Source organism: Aphanomyces astaci (assembly GCF_000520075.1).
Source record: "Aphanomyces astaci strain APO3 unplaced genomic scaffold supercont1.8, whole genome shotgun sequence".
NCBI classification, from domain to species: domain Eukaryota; phylum Oomycota; class Saprolegniomycetes; order Saprolegniales; family Verrucalvaceae; genus Aphanomyces; species Aphanomyces astaci.
In genome coordinates, this window is record NW_009798271.1 from 952,349 (window position 1) to 970,392 (window position 18,044).

General features: G+C 48.1%; 6 protein-coding genes across 13 annotated transcripts; 3 read left to right on the forward strand and 3 right to left on the reverse strand.

Moving 5' to 3' along the window:
- Positions 1-154: 154 nt before the first annotated feature.
- Positions 155-2,834, reverse strand: H257_04760 (hypothetical protein). 5 transcript variants are annotated; one of them, XM_009829381.1, is made up of 5 exons: positions 2,193-2,834; positions 1,199-2,148; positions 925-1,130; positions 672-819; positions 155-593 (listed from the first exon to the last, which is right to left on the reverse strand). In XM_009829381.1, the coding sequence occupies exons 1-5, from the start codon at positions 2,803-2,805 to the stop codon at positions 264-266; spliced, it is 2,247 nt and encodes a 748-aa protein (XP_009827683.1). In that variant the 5' UTR covers positions 2,806-2,834; the 3' UTR covers positions 155-263. The 5 variants fall into 5 exon arrangements, with proteins under 5 accessions (XP_009827683.1, XP_009827686.1, XP_009827684.1 ...); XM_009829384.1 differs by having other exon boundaries at positions 155-819; XM_009829382.1 differs by having other exon boundaries at positions 672-1,130.
- Positions 2,835-5,388: 2,554 nt separating this feature from the next.
- On the reverse strand, positions 5,389-9,028 carry H257_04761 (hypothetical protein). Of its 3 annotated transcripts, none has more exons than XM_009829386.1 (7): positions 8,443-9,028; positions 8,328-8,392; positions 7,553-8,262; positions 7,068-7,191; positions 6,500-6,600; positions 6,385-6,448; positions 5,389-5,793 (listed from the first exon to the last, which is right to left on the reverse strand). In XM_009829386.1, exons 1-7 carry the CDS (start codon positions 8,978-8,980, stop codon positions 5,404-5,406), a joined length of 1,992 nt encoding a protein of 663 aa, XP_009827688.1. In that variant the 5' UTR covers positions 8,981-9,028; the 3' UTR covers positions 5,389-5,403. The 3 variants fall into 3 exon arrangements, with proteins under 3 accessions (XP_009827688.1, XP_009827689.1, XP_009827690.1); XM_009829387.1 differs by having other exon boundaries at positions 6,297-6,448; XM_009829388.1 differs by lacking the exons at positions 5,389-5,793; positions 6,385-6,448 and having other exon boundaries at positions 6,452-6,600.
- Positions 9,029-9,882: 854 nt separating this feature from the next.
- Positions 9,883-10,456, forward strand: H257_04762 (hypothetical protein; the record flags this gene model as incomplete). Its single annotated transcript, XM_009829389.1, has 1 exon — positions 9,883-10,456. A coding segment is annotated over one exon (468 nt), but the record flags the coding sequence as incomplete, so codon positions are not given.
- On the reverse strand, positions 10,435-12,879 carry H257_04763. Of its 2 annotated transcripts, XM_009829390.1 has the most exons (5): positions 12,320-12,879; positions 11,350-12,272; positions 11,088-11,275; positions 10,892-11,036; positions 10,435-10,796 (listed from the first exon to the last, which is right to left on the reverse strand). In XM_009829390.1, the coding sequence occupies exons 1-5, from the start codon at positions 12,870-12,872 to the stop codon at positions 10,503-10,505; spliced, it is 2,103 nt and encodes a 700-aa protein (XP_009827692.1). In that variant the 5' UTR covers positions 12,873-12,879; the 3' UTR covers positions 10,435-10,502. The 2 variants fall into 2 exon arrangements, with proteins under 2 accessions (XP_009827692.1, XP_009827693.1); XM_009829391.1 differs by having other exon boundaries at positions 10,435-11,036.
- Positions 12,880-13,245: 366 nt separating this feature from the next.
- Positions 13,246-14,785, forward strand: H257_04764 (hypothetical protein). Its single transcript, XM_009829392.1, has 5 exons — positions 13,246-13,626; positions 13,708-13,787; positions 13,849-14,021; positions 14,309-14,517; positions 14,600-14,785. Exons 1-5 carry the CDS (start codon positions 13,270-13,272, stop codon positions 14,741-14,743), a joined length of 963 nt encoding a protein of 320 aa, XP_009827694.1. The 5' UTR covers positions 13,246-13,269; the 3' UTR covers positions 14,744-14,785.
- Positions 14,786-14,962: 177 nt separating this feature from the next.
- Positions 14,963-15,570, forward strand: H257_04765 (hypothetical protein; the record flags this gene model as incomplete). The annotated part of the gene is made up of 1 exon (XM_009829393.1): positions 14,963-15,570. One exon carries the CDS (start codon positions 14,963-14,965, stop codon positions 15,518-15,520), a length of 558 nt encoding a protein of 185 aa, XP_009827695.1. The 3' UTR covers positions 15,521-15,570.
- Positions 15,571-18,044: the final 2,474 nt, after the last annotated feature.

The following is an 18,044-nucleotide window of genomic DNA, read 5'->3' on the forward strand; positions in this document are numbered from 1 at the left end:
GATTGTCGACCGATTTTGGTAGTGCTTACTGTATTCGATTGAGCACGTTTGAATCGACTCGACAATCATGATACTACGTAGTAAGACTTACTTGGTCACACACAGTTTTGTTTACAAATAATAATACTAACAGTAAACAAAGACATCGTTACAAGTCACAACGCTAGTTCCAAAGCGCTTCTCCTGTTCATTAACAGTTACCGTAGTTGTTAACTTGTTAGTTAACTGAAACAAAACCTGTCGAGTCGTACTTTAGTATGTTGTTAGGATGCTTCCAACGGCATCGGGGCCAGCTCCGAGTCGACGTCTGGCACGGCCAACTTGGCTTGGAGGTTGTAAAAGTTGGTTTGGATTTGGTCGTTGGTCGGGTCCAGCTCCAGCGCCTTGAGGTAGTAATGAATCGCGTCCAGGCGGTTGCCCATCGTTTCGGCCAAGAACCCGGCGTTCGTGAGCAACGCGCCGTGTCGTGGGAATCGGTCGATGGCAACTGCGTACAACTCGGCGGCCTTGACGAGATTGCCATTGGTCTTGTGCCACACGCCAGCGTTGTTGTACAACTCCATGCATTCAACTCCGTCGTTCAAGCCCTCGTCGTATCGAATTCGTTAAGGGGACTCACGATACTGCATCACAAAGTAACTAACATCATGCGTCATGTGCAAAAAGGATATGAAGATCAAGCCAGCGCGGACGTTGTCCCCTGCGTTTTGAGCGGCGAGCGCGTACATGTTGTACACGCTGCAGGGTGCCACTAGCTCTTCCAAGTCGTAGCCCCGGCGTCGGACGCGAGCATTTTCCTCGAGCGTTCGTTCAAAGTACCTACACAGTATGTCCACAGGTTCAAAACGACGTGAAGTAGTTTTGGAGGGATTCATTCACAATATTTAATGTTGCAAACAAAGCTGGCGATACGCGACGACGTACGGCAACGCAGCAGCAAAGTCGTCGGCGTAGTACGCGATGAGCCCCCGAGTGAAAACTATGGTGGGCAGGTTGTGGTGATGTGACAGAGTAAAATCCAACAACTTTGTGGCCGTAGCCAGGGCGTGCGTGGGTTGATCCGTCCGAAACTTGTCGTGTTGGTTCGTGGCATAGAATTCAAACAGGTACTTGCCGAGGTACGAGTACGACTAGACATATCATCGTTATCGTCGTGGGTTGTGATACGATTGTCTATATATAGTAAGCAATACTGTACCGCCAATGAATGGTCCACATCGATCGCCTTTAGCAAGCTGTCCATACAATGCAGCGATTTGCCCATGTTAACATAGGCGAGGCCGAGGTTGAAGTGTCCAATCGAGTAGTGCGGAAGCACATGCAACGCCCGCTCCAGGTACGCCGCCGCCCGCGGTGCGTCCGAGTTGAGTAGGACTTTGGACAGGTTACTCAGCACTTTGGTGCTCCAGGGGGCTACCTTGACGGACGCTTCAAACAGCGCGACTTCGTCTGTCCAGTCACGGTTGCGACAGAGTGTGCGGGCGGTGGCAACGATCAAGAGAGTGGTCGCGATCCCGACTAAGGCGACTTGTTGTCGTTGGGACCCTCGATGCAGCGCCGTGTCCAGCGTATACCCTGCGAGAAGACAGACGCCGACGCTGGGAAAGTAGAGCAGACGCTCGGCGACGATGGTGCCGACGGGGAAGAGGACGTTGGCGGCAGGTACAAACGGAAACAAGGCAAATGATGCCATGAGCAAGAGCGAAGGCGACGTCCGGGAGTGCCACGCGGACGCAAACACCAAAGTAACCACACACGTGTACGCGATAGCTGTCGAGATGTTGCGGGGGTCGAGCATGGAGTGAACGATGGGGATGGTGCGGAAGCCATAGTCGTAGCTTAGGTACTGAGGCCAAGCCATCTTGTACAGGTACCACGCGTGTGTGTGGGCAATCGTAAGCACCTTGGAAGTGCCGAAGGGTAATAGCGAGATATCGTTTTCCATTTCAGTCCATGGGTACAGCATGTGGGGGCCGTTCAAGAGGATGCGTCCGGCAATGGCGGTGGTTCCAAACGCGACAAGTACCGCCAAACGACCAAGTGTTGGGGATGCAAGCAACTCTTGGGTTGAAAGACGGTAGGACTGTAGCAGGTCCAACACCACTAACATACCCAGCGTCGTGGCGCCGAGCTCTTTGCAAAGGGTGGCTATAAGAAACGTTCAACGATGTATTTGGGAAGCGCTGACGTACCGAGAACGATCAGACCGATGGAAAGGATGAAATGCATCCATTTCGTGGTGGTTCGATCTGAAATCGCAGTATCGTAACATGTAAACGCCACAAGGGACACTAATGTGCACAGCACGTCGGCTCTGCCAACGACGCTGGCGACTGAGTCGCAGTGGATGGGATGCACGGCGAAGAGAAGGCCAGCTAGGACAGGAGCTCGATGGACTTGTGACGACGATGGCGCAATGGACATGACGCGACGGCCAACCACGACCACAAGCGCTGACGTGATCGAGTGGAGCACAACGTTCAGCAAGTGATACCCCCAGGGATCGAATCCACCGACGGCGTAGTTGAGACGGAACGTGAGCACCGTGATGGGACGGAAGCTCTTGTGGCTGCTGGCAGACGAGATGGGTGTGCCCCAGAAGTCGTGGACAAACAGGTCACCCACGGCCGTCGTGTTGTCGTCGGTTCGAATGTCGCGATTCGTGAGGATGGCGGCACGATCGTCCCAGACAAACCCGCATGACAGCGTGTTGGCAAAGACCGCAAAGGCTAACAAGGCCACACAGAGCAGCGGGACCGTGCCCTGCCACAGCGGAGACAACGTAGCCGACGGGCTGCCTTTCATTCTCGTTTCAAATGTGGAAAGATATCAACTACGGCATACTGCGATTTCATTGGTCCATAGCGGACCAATAGATTTGGACTATCACTCAAAAGTTGTCGGCGAAATCAGCCTCATACCGGTTCCGGATAACGTTACCGGTAACGTGAACACTCTGGTTGCATTATACAGGAGGCTGCGGGAAATGGTCATTTAGAACGAACTCGATGGAGCTGATGCCTATAATCGCAATATTCCACGATCGGATTCGTTCATACTTCACCTGGTTTACAGAAACCTTCGTCGTCGCATCTTCGCTGGTGATTTGGTCGTCAGCTTGCTTGATGGAAGCGCACTTTTCTTCGAAACAAGAAACCGTTTCATTATTATTATCATGGCGTGAATAGAATTTTAAAAAACAACACATCAAAACGATGTTATGTGATGTTATATTTGGAAGCAAAGATAACTAACAAAGTTGATCAACTTGGATATTATATTTGAGACAGCCACTTTCAAAGCCACACAACATTAGCCAATGTAAACCGACCAGCCCGAGACTCCATTCGCGTGCTCACAAGCATTATATCTACATAATGGCAAATCATATAGGTCGCTACGAGGTATAATCATCGAGATATTTACTTTCAAAGTAGGTTATATTTGCGTTTTTTTGCTACTTTGAGGACTCATCGCTCACGCTACAAAGTTGCAATCGTCATATTTCTAGCTTTAAACGATAGCCTGCAACTAAGTTTGCAATATCTACATTCATTACACCGCTCGTAGGCAAGCCGTCAGAGAGAGATTCGATGTCAAAGTCATGTACTTTCTAAGTTACCTAACAAAGTTAATGTCAAGTCCATTAAAATACCGGTCAGTTTTGAGCTGAAGTCACTACACCATGCGTTCCAGGTGTTGCGCCTTGTCGAAAGGCCAATCGAAAGTCCGCAGCCTCTAGTGTGTCTATCAGGTATGATTAGTCCTAGTGCGATCGAGCTGCTTGGTATGCTGTCAATTCATTTGAGGCTCGATGTTTTGGTCATTTCCCGCACCCTCCAGTTAATCCTGAAAGGATTTTACTGGTAGGATTTACGCTAGTAAGCTAGACCAGGAAGAATAATGTCACATAGTTTAATCAAGATAAAAAGCAAGGTCAAGATAAACTTGCATAGTTTAATCAAGGTGAAAATAGAGGTCAATATAATCTAGCATAATTTAATCAAGATTATATATTCGGTCAAAAACTGAATAGTCAAAATATGCCTTTGATGGACAATTAAAAGGTGTGAATTTTCTGCGATATCATAGATACTCTCTGGCCGGTACAACCTACTATACCACTACTTCTTATACAACGACTTTCCCGCAGATACATTCGATTAATTCGATTGCACTCAACACGAATGCGTTAGGCGATCAATATTTTACCGAAAGCCGTGGGTGTAGGAACACTTTCGCATTTTTATTTGATTAATATTTTACCAAAAACTGTGGGTGTAGGATTACTTGCGGCGGTTTGAATTTATTTTCTGTCCGGAGGATGTGCCCAAATTTATTCGCAACGTTTAACTGGATTTTCTTAGTGCAACACCAATGGGATCAAGTCGCTACGCGAAATCGGTTTGCAACAGTTGCGAATTCGCCTTGGACGCCACTATGACCAGGGCTGCGTGGGGGTGCGCACTTCTGATTTTGGTGAAGGGTTCGGCGCATTGCCGGGGGATAGCTATAGCAAACCACTAGCGATGCGCCAAACCCCGGAATATCAAGACTACACTTCGACCTAACTACAGTAATCTAGGTTCTAGGGCCCGGGTTCCGACGTTTCCACCCTCTTCATGGGGCACGTTCTTACGTACACATTTTGTTTATCGAGGTACTCAAGTGATATTACATGCACGAAGCGCCTTTCCTAATTCCTGCCAGCACACTAGCGCAGTGGCGTGTTGATACACAACGAGGAGACAACGCAAGTAGCAGCTAAGATGAAGCCATGATTTGCCAATCTCACCCGTTGGTATTTCTGTATGTGTGGGACAAAGCAAACGAACGTAGCAGCTTGAAACGTAAGCCCTTCCATTCAATCCAAACGACTTGGATCACATGCAGCCGACGAATCGACGACCTCGTTCACAACTGGCTTCAACAAGTGGCACAACCTGGGTTTCATATTGTGCATTTCACCCAAAATTGGACTGTTAAGAGTCATTTCGCCAAATAATATTAATAATAGCGTTTGATCCAAATTAACTGTAAGCTTGTACAAACTGTGCGATACAACGTACAGTATATATCTAGTTTTGGAGGGACTTTGGACCGAATCAATCGTTTGGATCGAGCGTGATTGATTTTATGGGCACAGTCTCTCCGCATGGGGTAAAGCCTGATACTGTAGATACTCAATGATGTAGTTATCGTATAGTTTGCACAAGATTCAATTTGATCATATCGAATCACAGGGACAAGACTATAAAGTCCAGATTTGGGTGAAAAGGCACAATACGAGATTCGATTCTACTACTGAGGAGGAGGGAGCTCGAGTTTTGAATCGAAAGTTTGAAAAAACATCTCTTAAAAATATTTTTTATTTTTACTTTTTATTATTATTTTACATATACTTTACGTGTCGACGGCAGCCGTCAAGTCGAACTCAATGGGATCCCGGTGGCCCCACAAGCTCGTCCACTGAATCTCGTGGGTCGACCAGTTGACACCTTGGGCAGCATGGAAATCTTGGATACTGCGCTCTCTTCCCAATCCACACGCGACCATGGGTTCGTTTTCCTTGGCCTGTAGTAACAACGCCAGCACTCGCTCGAGGGACGCATTCTTTGCCGCTTGGTCGACTCGCTGTGGGCTGGTAAATGTGGGCCGGTGGCTTCGCGACCACAAGTGATACACCACAGCCTCGCACGGCGCGTAAAAGTCATACCCGTGGGTCCATAACCTTGCCGCCATCACGTTTTCCTCTCCAAAGAATAAGTGGGCCAATGACGGGTCGTATGGCACCTACAGGTATTGATTGTCAAGTCGATGATTCGAAATTATTGGAGTAAGCTCCATCGAATGAGCAGAAAACCAAACAAATCAGCAGGCAATCGATATACGACCAATCAAAACACACAACACGAATCAAGTAGACGATATCAAATTTTCTCGCTTCACAGTCAACGATTCCACATCGATTTAGTGTATGACTGAAATTAGTGTGCAGGTCGATACTTTTTACACACAAAAGTTAGTACAATCGATCGATGGATTTGGTAAATCAGCACAAAAGTCCAAAACATTTTTGGGTATAGGACAATAGTACAATGTGAATCAATTGTCCACTCCACGTAGTATTGTTGTAGAATTGCTTCGAAACTGGAGCGACGTGGAGAATGCATCGACAAATGTATAAATATATGGAGCCAATCAGATTGCAGGACAGGACGTCGAATTAGTATGTGACTGAAATTAGTGTGATTTAATCACCACCAGACAATTTTTCACCATACAAAATTCCGTACCGTTAGTACAAAGCACCTATCGAGGGTAGATTTGACGAATCACCACAAAAGTCCAACTTTTAGGAAAGGCAATAATATACTAAAGTACCTCTTGAATCACACATGCCCGTGAAAACGCAAACCCCGCCGCCCAAAATGCACTTGGAACAGGCCTAGCCAAATGTCAAGGGATCTGTCAACTATCTTAATAATATTTCATTTACGACGATGGACTTGTCTTGAGCACTTTGCCGCATTGTCGAAGCATCCCGTGCGAATCGAATGCCGACGCACAGAGCAAGGTTGGCCGGGTATCATTGGGAATCTACTAATTGTCGTTGGCATATATGTACACATCATCCATACAAGCACACACTCTCTTGAATGGTAAAGGGAATTTTGAAATTGGTTCTATAGGATCTAAAAATAATTATACTTATCCTGAAGAAAATTTAGGATTAACCATAAGTACTTTAATAGATACTAATAATACAAGGTAAACATTCTTTTTGTAAAATATTAAAGAAAGCAAAAATTCCAATTCTAATCGTAGGTAATAAAAAAAAATCAATCACAAACCCCTGGCTTGCATGCAGTCAATAAGAAATAAATGGTTCGTCTTTTCGTCAAGAATAAATGAATGGTCAACTCGTGGCTCGTTTGGCAGGGCGTAGTAGATAAATGAATGGCGGGTCATTTCCACTCACTAATAAATGAATGGTTCTTTGCACTCAATATAATAAATGAATGGTTCATTTGCATTCTCACTAATAAATGAATGGTGGTACGTACCTCGTTTGGCAGGGTGTAGCCCAGGGGATATGTGGTCAAGATGGCTTTGCGAGGTCGTCCTTGTGGGCTGTTGCTACATCGCCGCAGTTGATCGATCAAGTACACATCCCACCCCCGTCGAAACCTACATATATCATCTATTACGAAAGGATATTTCAAAAGTGATTATATATCTATCTACCCCGGTGTATCCAAGCGCAAAAATAAAAATTACGAAATGATAGATATCCCCGCGTATCCAACGATATATATGTAGTACGATGTGATAAATATATATACATATATATCCTCCAGAGTATACAAACATGCCATTAGGTCATACAGGTACATGGAGTTTTCTCCATTCTGCATAGGGACCCACCCCTTCGTATATCCAACGATACGGTATACGACACGAATAATTTTAAAAAGTGATATATATATATATATATATATATCGCCATATACAATAAAAATATGCATGCGAACTGTCCAAATAGTCGTACCGCATGTGGCTATCGATTTGCAGGTAGAACGCTTCCCCTTTCCACAACTGCTGGGTTTCCCATCGCGCCAGGCACGGTCCCGTCGCGTCCGCCGGTCGCATCCGCTTGATTCGAACATGCTCACCGTACATGTCCATGCTTTGATCATCTTGCTCATGTTGCAGACATAGGCCAACAAACACGCGGGACGGAGCGGCGGCGGTCGCAAAGAGATGGGCCACCGTGGGCTGGCATTCCGAGTCGCAGTAGCTAGGAATCGACACAAAGATCGTTGACGTGGCGTCTCCTCCAGCAACTTCCAGCGGTTGGTTTGACCCAGTGACACATGACGACGTTGTTCGAGTGGCTATGTTGGTTGCAAAAGAGGGCGTGGTGGGCGTTGGTGACGTGGCGGAAGGAGGGGTCGACGGGATAGTGGTGGCTGAGCCACCGCCGTAGTACCAGGTCGTCAGCGCCAGCCGGTGGACTGTCGTGGGGAGGACTTCGTGGAGGACGTCGGTGCTGCGAAACACCACGAGCGTATCGAGTACTGGGGGAATGTCCCATGTTGTTCCATCTTGGAGATGCATGCGCAGTGCGCCGCCGTGCGATGATTCCCATGACGGATTCAGGTAGTACAGGCACGTGATCCGTCGACTCAGGTGCTGCTTGGCGTTGTTGTTGTGGTCGTATGTGTCGACGTGCGGAACGAAGCGGGTGTTGTGGCCTGGCTACAAGACAATAATGGATGGTCACGAAAAGGTCGCGTCGTAGGATTGGTTGTAATGACACTCACAAACACGGCCAACTGCGTCGACTTGACGTTTCGAACGCCCAATTCCGGCGCGGCTTTGGCCAGTCCTAGCCATGGGATGATGGAGGGAGATGCATTGACAGGAACGACTACAAACCATGCATGAGCCTTTCAATTTGGGCCAAGAGATGCTGCAGCGGCGGTGGGAGGGCGGTCTTGTCGTGGGGGAGCCAAACGAGTTGATCTCCACGAGCGTCCGCGACATGACACGTAACTGCAGTGGACTTGCCAACGCCCACCTGGGCAGGGCGCATTGGAGTGGACTCCGTGAGGCCGAGGCATGCGTCATGGACAGCGGTTGCAGCTGCAGGCCCTAAGAAATGCTCTCGGACGACGAAGCCAGGGCTGTCTGCCTGTCGGAGAAGAAATATTTCCGACGGATTGAGCACTCCTACTCGGATATAGTCGCTGCTTCTGCTCTGGGGTATCACAGACTCGCCCCGATTCGCAGGTGGTTGGACGGTGGATCGTTGTGGTGGTGGAGATGCGTTGGCTGAGCTGAGGCCGTTCCTCACCGACGAAGGTGCCGCCAATGAGTGTCCTAAGGATGCTTCAACCAAGGACATTAACTGAGGCGACAACGCATCCAAGAGGGAAGCGCCAGTCGCCGCCTTCTTGCGTCCTGGAGTTGCCATTGCACGCGTCAAGGTGGGTAGAAAGTACCCACCCACCCGCCCGGTCCGTGGTCAAAGCAACCGAAGGATGAGATAAACCCATTTTCCTAGACACCGTTATTCTGGCGAACGTTTGTCGAACATTCCCCCAATACCAAGAATTAAAGGCTACTGAAGTAAAATACATTGTTTCATATTAATACTATAGTATATTTCAAAATAATAATGTGCTGACAATTCATTCGAACTCTCGCGATTTTCAGGACCGCAATCCATCACAAGGATTTCTTTTGACTAATTCCCCTACAGAAGGAGTATCACTCCTAAATTGCACGGAATTCCTTGGATAAGTCGACACATATAATAAAAGGACTTGTGTATAACTTGGGACTGCGTCCTACCCCCTCTGGGCACATTCTTCGAAGCATAATGTTATTCCCAGGGTTACAGTAAGTGCATCACCAGCGGTTATCTATCGCTAACCACTGGAGATGCCTAACCCCTAGTTGACATGGGTGGTGGTGTTTTCGCAATGGTGGTGAACCTCATGATGGTACTTATTTGTGCAAACAAATTTCATACTCACCGACAACAGATTGATGTGGGGGAATTAGTCGATTTCTTTTGGGAGCAGCAGATGATGGTATCCCAACACATGTGACCATATAAACCAAGCATCATGCCCTTCTTATCTCTGTGGTACGTAGTGTGATGCTCTCATCGACCATGTTATAACGTATGGTGTCTGCAGCTACCGCCATGTTAAACTTAGACTTCGTAGAAGAATTGCCACACGAATCGACGCGTGGTTCGCAGGATGCTGCATTGCTGGATTCCCACAAGGCCATTGGTCAGTCTTCCACCAATCCAATCGTGGTATTTCAACACTGCCTCAAGTAATGAGCCAATCACAGCTCCGGAACCGTGCTGTCACATGTTCGTCGCTACACCCGACGACGGCTCACGGCTTTGCGAAGCCAACCTGCAAGGCCATTCTTGAATTTCCCTCGACCCCGTCACATCTACCTAGCGACATCATGACGCTGTCGTCCGTTTCGCCCCATCTCCCGTCTGCTCGAAGCCACAGCGCGGACTTCCAAGAGAGCTTCAAAGCCCTCGTCAAGCAAACTATGCTCACGTCCGAGCGGTACATGGTCCTGAGCACGAGCCCCACGGACGTGGCGTTGGGCGTTCAATGGCGCCGTGACTACAACACTGCCACGAGTCAGCCGATTGCCATCAACTTTGGCCACCGACGAACGCTGTCGTTTGACGAAGTGCTTGCCGCAGAGGACGACGACGTCCAGTACTCGCCGCTACACTCCGCCCACCACGTTCCACACGACGAAAATGACGACGTCGACGACAACATCTTTGTCATGGAGCTGTGACGATCGAGGTCGAGTACAGTAGTAGTATTTAATCGTATTTTAGCATAAACGTGTACAGTCACAACGACTCAAGTAATAAGTTATGGATGATGGATATTCTTCCCAACCTCGTGTTTTAGATCATCTACTGCGTAGTAATCAGCGTGAAACAATCACGGTTGTTGTTGTTTAAATGCCAACTCGAGTTTGGTGCGTAGATGGGCTAAATCTGGCTCGAGTCTCAGCGCAGCCTCAAAGTACGTCAAAGCTTGAGCTTGGTGGCCCACTGACTCGGCCATGTACCCAGCATTGGTCCACAGGACAACTTGAAGCGGATGGCGCTTGGTGGCTTTGTCCAGCAACTTCAAGGCGTCCATTGACCGATTGGCGCGGTGGAAGCAGGCGGCGGCATTGTTTACAAGAGACGCGCAGTCCCAGAATGTAGACGCATTCATCATGGCACGGTCGTGAAGGACGAAAACGTTAAGGAAAAATGCCAGGATTGTATATGCCAGTTGATCTGGCTTATATCACTGAAATCATCATAGTCAAAAAAGGATATGTAAAATGCCAAGGCCGTCGTCGTATTCATGTGTTCCCACGCCAGGCCTGCCAACGTGTCGACAAAGCAAGGATCGACCACTTCATTCAGGTCGTACCCTCGGCTTGCCACATAAGCATTGGCTGTTCGTGTTATGGCCAACGATCTAAACTCAATAGAGTGATTCGAACGGAGGATGAGAATATGTAGTACGTACTGGAGAGTGGCGCCCATGTTGCCAAGTGCAAACGCCACTTTAGCCTGGCCGTATGATGCAGAAGGATACGTTGCTCCAACGTCAAGCGCAGTTTGCACCAGATGGGCGGCCGTGTGCAACGTACTTTGGCCCGCGCCAACATGAGACTCCCAAAACTCTACAAAGTGCTGACCGAGGGAAGTATACGCCTAATGTTATACACGTCACAATCCCACGATCACATTCCATCGTATTGCACGATAAAAATATATATTGTACTGACCTTGGGTTCCTGGACCAACTCTATCGACTGCACCAAGTGATGCATTGCCTGTAGAGGCTTCTTCAACGCGGCGTAGCCAGCCGCTAGGTTCAAATGGCCGAGGGAATACGAAGGCATCAATGCCACCGCCCGCTCCAGGTATAGCACCGCTGTGCGCGCATCTTTAGGCAGGATATCTTGACCCAAATTTGTCAGCACTTTGACGCTGGTAGGGGCCACGCTCAGAGCGCTTTGGAACAGCGTATGCTCGTCGTGCCAATCCAGGTTTCGCCTGATGGTTCGACTGGTCGCAACGGCCAAGACGAGTCCAAGTAGCGCAACAAGCTTGGGCTTCGAAGCGGGAGTGGCTGCCAAGAGGACGCGCTCGGTTGCGTAACCCACAACGAGGCAAAATCCCACGCTTGGAAGGTACAACAATCGCTCGGCGAGGATCGTTCCCACGGGAAACATCACGTGGGACGCTGGGACAAACGGGCAAATGCCCAAGACCAGCAGCACAAACAACGGCGATGTCCTCCGATGGGATGCACTCGTCCCCACTGCGCCCACCACCGCCATGTACGCAACCGACGAGGCAAGGTTGCGGACGTCATAGATGCTCGTGACAGCGTGTATCGTGTTCCAGCCGTAGTCGTAGCACAGATACTGCGGCCACAGAAGTTTCCAAAGGTACAAGGTGTGGACATGGGCATACGACATTGCCTTGGACACGAACGACGGTAGATGGGCAAACTCGTTTTCGTAAATGCTCCATGTATACAGTGTGGTCGATGATCCATTCATTTGTACGCGCCATGCTAGAAACATTACCCCCGCCACCATCAAGGCTCCACTTTGTGCCTTCGAGTATCTCGTGTCGGACGACCATTCCATTGCCAGCAGCACTGCAAACATGGTGAACCCAGTCTCTTTGGCCATGGTGGCTACATTTAAGTTAGAGAAATCGATATCCCAAGCTATGCTAACGTACCCAAACACGTGCAGCCAATGGCTACCATTGTCCACACCAGACGTCGACTGTGTTGTACGTGACGAAGACGTTGGTTGTATGCCAACAACGCTAAGAGGGAGATGGCGGTGCACAGAATGTCTGCACGTCCTACGACGCTTGCGACGGAATCGCAATGGATAGGATGCACGGCAAACAGCAATCCAGCTAGCACCGGCGTGCTTGATGATGACGGGGAACAAAGGACGCGACCAGTGCTCACCACGAGAATAGACACCACGACATGCAAGAGAACATTCGTGATGTGGTAGCCATGAGGATGTAGCCCATGAACCGCGTAGTTGAGTCGAAACGTGGCCACCGTGAGTGGTCGGTAGCTCTTGTGGCTCTGGGGCGAGGACAGGTTCATGCCCCAGAAATCGTGGGCGAAGAGGTCACGTAGGGGTGTAACGTCGGTTCGAACATCAAGATTCATGAGGATGGCACCTCGGTCGTCCCATGTGAAGTGAGAGAACATCGTGTTGCCAAACGCGACGAAGGCTGCCGCACCTACGACGACGACACTCCAGCCCATTTTGCGTTGGATCCTGGTGAGAATGAGATCCGGTTTGATTGGTCGATTTTTCTCGTGTACATGCACATGATTGGGCAAGTTAATTGGGGCAAACCCATGGTCTAACTTAGTGACATTCAAAAACGCTATCGTCCAAACCTTCAACGGAGGCACGTGGGCACGTTGTATCAGTATTATCGATCTGTTGTACTTTGATCTTTCAGTTTGAATCCATTGCACTGGAACTTGACGAGCTTTCGGTTGCGACGACAGGGTATTTGTCCCGCTAGAGCGTCCCAAACCTGTCATTTCGAATATATCGGATTCAAGAGTGCAATTGCGATTGGTCCACAGTTCGTCGTCTGGTGCGCTGTGATTGGCCCATTTCCTGCACCATTGCCTTTGGTGCCAATCGAAGATGGTGAAGAAAGGCAAGGCGGTCAAGCAGGTGGCGACGGCAGCCCAGTTGCTCGAGCGAGCGGAGACCTTGGTCGACCAGTTGCAGCCGGAACTGGCCATCAAGTTCTTCCAAAAGGCCGCGGCTCTGGAACCAAACAACTCGGAGATCTACGATGCCATCGGGGAGCTGGCCACGGAAATCGGAGACCCGCACACGGCACTGCAAGCCTTTCTCAAGAGCATTGACGTGGCACCCAAGCACAACCCAGGCAAATATCTGTATGCTGCCCAGCTTGTACAGGGCGAAGAGAGCGAAAAGTTTGCGCTCCAAGGCATTGAGCACATGAGCGCGTCGTTGGCCCACGTTCCCGACCATGTAGGTCATTGGACATTTTTATTTTCGAAGGATGCATGTGAACGATGCGTGGTGGCTCATGGTTGTTGTTGTTGTACCTAGCTGGACGAATCTAAGTTATTGAAAAAGCAGATTTGCGACGCGTACTGCAGTTTAGGCGAATTGTACATGTCCGACTTGTGGTACGTGGTAGCATCCACAAGCCAACATCTCTCTTTCTCTCTCTTATCGTTCTTGGCGTAGCGATGCCCACGATGCGGAAGCCAAATGTGAACATTATTTGCAGGAAGCGCTCAAGTTTGACTTGGGGTTGCCCGATGCGACCCAGGCCATGGCCAATTTTCGGTTGGTGCAGCAGCGCACAGACGAAGCGATCGCGTTCCTCGACGAAACGCTCAAGCGCCTCAATGCATGTGGTATTGTCCTTTTACCCCCCTCCCATATTTAACCTTGGTCAACTCTATCCATCGATTATTTGTACTGACCTTTGTATGGAAACAGTTGTCCTGTGGTGATTAGAATCCCACTTATTCAGTCCGATGGTTCCTGCAATCTGGTTGGCTATATATACTATACAGTCCGATGGTTTCCTGCAATCTGGTTGGCTATATATACTTGTGACGACGATTCTTCTGTACCGTACATTTATTCTTTAGTTGATGTGCTCATACAAGACCAATGTACCAACTAACCTGGCGAATAGACGAACACACGATGCCGTCGTTGGAATTCCGCATCGTTACGGGCAAGTTGCTGGTCGAAGTGGAAAAATTCGAGCAAGCCGCGTACGTGTTGGAAGGGGTGATGCAAGAAGACGACGAGAATGCTGAAGTGTGGTTCCTTGTCGGGTCGTGCTACAACGCGCTGGAGGACTACGACACGGCTCTGGAGTTCCTTGAGCGCTGTGACGCGGTACGGCAGTGTCGTTGAATATGCGGGGGGGTCGTTGATCTGGAACAACTCGTTCACACATATTGCATGGTGGTGATTGTAGATGCTCTCAAAGCTGCAAAAAGACATGGGAGACGAGTTTGAGCTCGATCAGCAGCTGGATACGGTCCGGTCCCTGATAGAATCGATCAAGCAAATCGAACCTGTGGGGGATGACGACGGCGACAAAGATCAAGATATGGAGTAGTGTAGATATGGGCTTTTCAATTTATGACCTTTCGAGTTGCAACGCGTTCAAGTTTGTCGTGGTTTAGTACATCGTGGTTTAATAGCATGGCACTATCTTACAGTCACTGTTATAGTGCCTGCCTCATACTGATCGCTGATTGGCGACTGAGTCGCCTCGCAACATAGCGAGCGATACAGTATCCAATCAAGTGACTGTGATTCTTGCAACAACAACATCATGGCACCACCGCAGCAATGGCCAGACCCTGATACAGTTCTCTACTTGACGGCAAATGAGCTGTGCTGTGACGTGGCACCACCTGAAGATGCGGACATGGACATGCCTCAGGTGACGACGCCGCCGCCGACGATTCCTCTGTCTATCCAGCTCATCACGGTTCCCACACACCCAGTCGTGAACAGTTACGGTCTGTTTGCCGCTGGAGTCATCCCCCCAAACACTCTCGTGTGCAATTACATTGGACGGGTCCATCTACAAACGACATATCCTGACTCGGACTACGCCGTGACGTACTTCGGATCGTATGCTATCGACGCCACCTTGGCTGGAAATGAAGCCAGGTTTATCAATGACTACCGCAACATTGGCAGTCGCCCCAACGTTGCATTCGACACGTATAAAGATTGCTATGGTGGCATCCAAGTCGGCGTGTGGACCTTGAACATGCCAATTGCAAGGGGAGAAGAAATTTTGGGCAATTACGGCCGCGCCTTTTGGCGGGCCAGGGGAATGCGAGGGGTACTCGGGCCCGACTGGGACGATGCGTGGGATTGACAGAACCAACTAACGTTACTAAGTTAGTCAACTTGGATGTTATATTTGAGACAGCCACTTTCAATGTCACACAACATGGGCTGAAATAAACCGATCGGCCCAAGACTCAGTTCTCTTGTTGGTCACTATTATCTCTACAAAATGACTTATCATATAGGTCAGAACGAGCTATATTTATCGAGTTACTTGCAAAGTAGGTTATATTTGCGCTTTTTGGCTACTTTGACGACTCGTCACTCATGCTACAATGCTGCAATCACCACGTTTCTAGCCTTGAACGATAGCCCTCAACTAAGTTGCAATATATGCATTCATTACACCGCTCGTAGACAATCCGTCAGAGAGATATTCGATGTCAAAGTCATATACTTTCTTGGCTAACAAAGTCAATCATACTACATACGTATTGTCGATTTGATACAAATTTGGGGAGGGGGTGCAATCTAACCCCTTTGCACCCATTTTGGGCTGTTTTCATTGGCTATAATTCATTTTTCTCAGATTTTGAGAGATATACAAACTCCAAGTTAAGGTACTGTACTTGGTCTTTGAACAGGCCTCGTCTGGGAGCGGCACGGCCTACGGCCTACCTGCCGCTTTTCCCGACGAGAGGAAAAGATAGGAAGTTCCCGTGGGGCACGATGGCGTCGCGCCACAGCGCTCGCTTTGGTGCGAGTCGCTCTACACTCTATCTACGCTACGCTACGTATAAGTATCTACGCTACGCTATAGAAGTCCTGGTTAATAATGAATGGGGAAAAAGTGGGCAAAAACCTGGGGTTGAACTGGTGACCTTTCGGACCCCACGTTCAAACCGTTAGACCACGGTGGCTGGTTCTTTTGGAATTGCTGTTAAGCTTAAGCAGATACAAAAAGAATCTGAGCACAATGAATTATATCCAATGAGCAGCGACCACACCCATTACTACAGGGTTAGGTCGTCGTAGGAGCGGTCAATTAATGAGCTCTGCACAACACGAAATTTCACTCGAAAGTACAATAGTATATTATGACAATGGGTGTCTGGATTACACCCCGATTTTTGCCCAATTTATATTTCGAAAAATTGGTTCAAATTAATTCGAAGAATTTGGTTGTCACCTATTCTTGACTGTCTGGAACAAACTGATTTCAAAAGAAACTCGATGATTCTCACAGTCAAATCTTGCCGATTTTCAGAAGAAAAGTCCGATGAACGTCTTTTTTATTTTTTGGCGAAAAACGCGATATTCGGCAAAATATTGAATTCTACAAAGTTTGGATCCAGAACAGATAATTTTCTATTTTTTGCCGATTTCTTAGGCCGAGTCTGGATGCCACAGAGAATTTTATGTCAAATAATATTCTGACAGAGAATTCCCGTGTCAAATGGGAGGTGATCGAAATATTTTGATGTGACCTCTGGATGCCATGATGGAAGCAGAACTATCGATAGAATAACATGTAGGTAAAAATTGGACAGTTGCAGTTCAAATTTTTTCTGTCAGAAAACAGTAAAATTCGACGTAATATGTCACTTTATATATGTCAGATTTGGTTGCCAAACACACAAAAGCTGTCGTTTGGAAAATTGTCATAATATTTCTGAAAAGTTGCAAAAGAGATGTTTTCTAACATATTTTGTTGCAGCCAGAGTGGCCCTTAGAAATTGCCAAAATATCGAAGATTTTGACCTTTTCTTTGACATCCAGACTCACTATAACTTCAAGTTATATTTAGAGATATTGAAGGGTTTACGAAATGTCTACGAAACCCTTATAATCTTATATTTCGCTTGCTTCCAACGATAAAGGTACATTACTTTGCCACACGCTTCGACTTTTCTGGATCCGCGGACACAAGAACGATGAATGATACGCATGTAAATCAAAGGTTATATTTATTGACGAGAACATACATGGTTGGGTATATGTCATCTCGTCTAGTCTACGCTTGCTAACTTCGCTAACATTGCTTTCCAGTGGAAGCGTTTGACCAAGTCGGGCATGCGATGGACGCCACAGCGCAAGTTTTAACCTATGCACAACTGTATAGGCTACTATACTGTATTCGGTGTCATCCGTGGGCCTTGCGTGGCGCGAGAAGGCGCAACTTGCCGGCATCCTTGGATTTCCAATCATAATGCAGTTTGATTGGATATATATGATGTCACTATGTAATTTGCAGCCACGGACCGTGGAAGTCGGTCTTCCAGTGGAGCACTGCACTTGACCAAAGGAGAGCTTTCTGTGCATTCAGGCTTCAGTAGTCTCCGCAAACCCAATGCGTTCTACGACTAGGCAATTTATAACTATCAGACGTTGGCACACAACACACACAGATGTAGGGGTAGTGGCTCAAAGGAAGGTGGATTCAGAAGTGAGCTTAACTCTAGAACCTCCATAATTATCATCGCTAAAGACATGCATACATGTAAGTAGTGCAACCTTAGCTGCACTGATTGAAGTTTGTCATATCTCTCAATATATGCAACCTTCAAGTAGTGTGTGTAGGATCAAAACAAGGTAGCTATTGGCCCTCGACA

Excerpts from the sequence above, each read along its gene's own strand:
- H257_04764 (XM_009829392.1), top strand. The coding sequence starts at position 13,270 with ATGGTGAAGAAAGGCAAGGCGGTCAAGCAGGTGGCGACGGCAGCCCAG. Across the intron at positions 13,788-13,848 it reads TTGTACATGTCCGACTTGTG|CGATGCCCACGATGCGGAAG; the intron begins GTACGTGGTAGC and ends TTCTTGGCGTAG. Across the intron at positions 14,022-14,308 it reads CAAGCGCCTCAATGCATGTG|ACGAACACACGATGCCGTCG; the intron begins GTATTGTCCTTT and ends CCTGGCGAATAG.
- H257_04763 (XM_009829390.1), bottom strand. The coding sequence starts at position 12,872 with ATGGGCTGGAGTGTCGTCGTCGTAGGTGCGGCAGCCTTCGTCGCGTTT. Across the intron at positions 11,276-11,349 it reads AGTTGGTCCAGGAACCCAAG|GCGTATACTTCCCTCGGTCA; the intron begins GTCAGTACAATA and ends GTATAACATTAG. Across the intron at positions 10,797-10,891 it reads CGACGGCCTTGGCATTTTAC|GACCGTGCCATGATGAATGC; the intron begins ATATCCTTTTTT and ends TTCGTCCTTCAC.
- H257_04761 (XM_009829386.1), bottom strand. The coding sequence starts at position 8,980 with ATGGCAACTCCAGGACGCAAGAAGGCGGCGACTGGCGCTTCCCTCTTG. Across the intron at positions 8,393-8,442 it reads AATTGAAAGGCTCATGCATG|GACTGGCCAAAGCCGCGCCG; the intron begins GTTTGTAGTCGT and ends TCCCATGGCTAG. Across the intron at positions 8,263-8,327 it reads CGACGCAGTTGGCCGTGTTT|CCAGGCCACAACACCCGCTT; the intron begins GTGAGTGTCATT and ends ATTGTCTTGTAG.
- H257_04760 (XM_009829381.1), bottom strand. The coding sequence starts at position 2,805 with ATGAAAGGCAGCCCGTCGGCTACGTTGTCTCCGCTGTGGCAGGGCACG. Across the intron at positions 1,131-1,198 it reads ATGTGGACCATTCATTGGCG|TCGTACTCGTACCTCGGCAA; the intron begins GTACAGTATTGC and ends TGATATGTCTAG. Across the intron at positions 594-671 it reads TCCGCGCTGGCTTGATCTTC|GACGAGGGCTTGAACGACGG; the intron begins ATATCCTTTTTG and ends CGAATTCGATAC.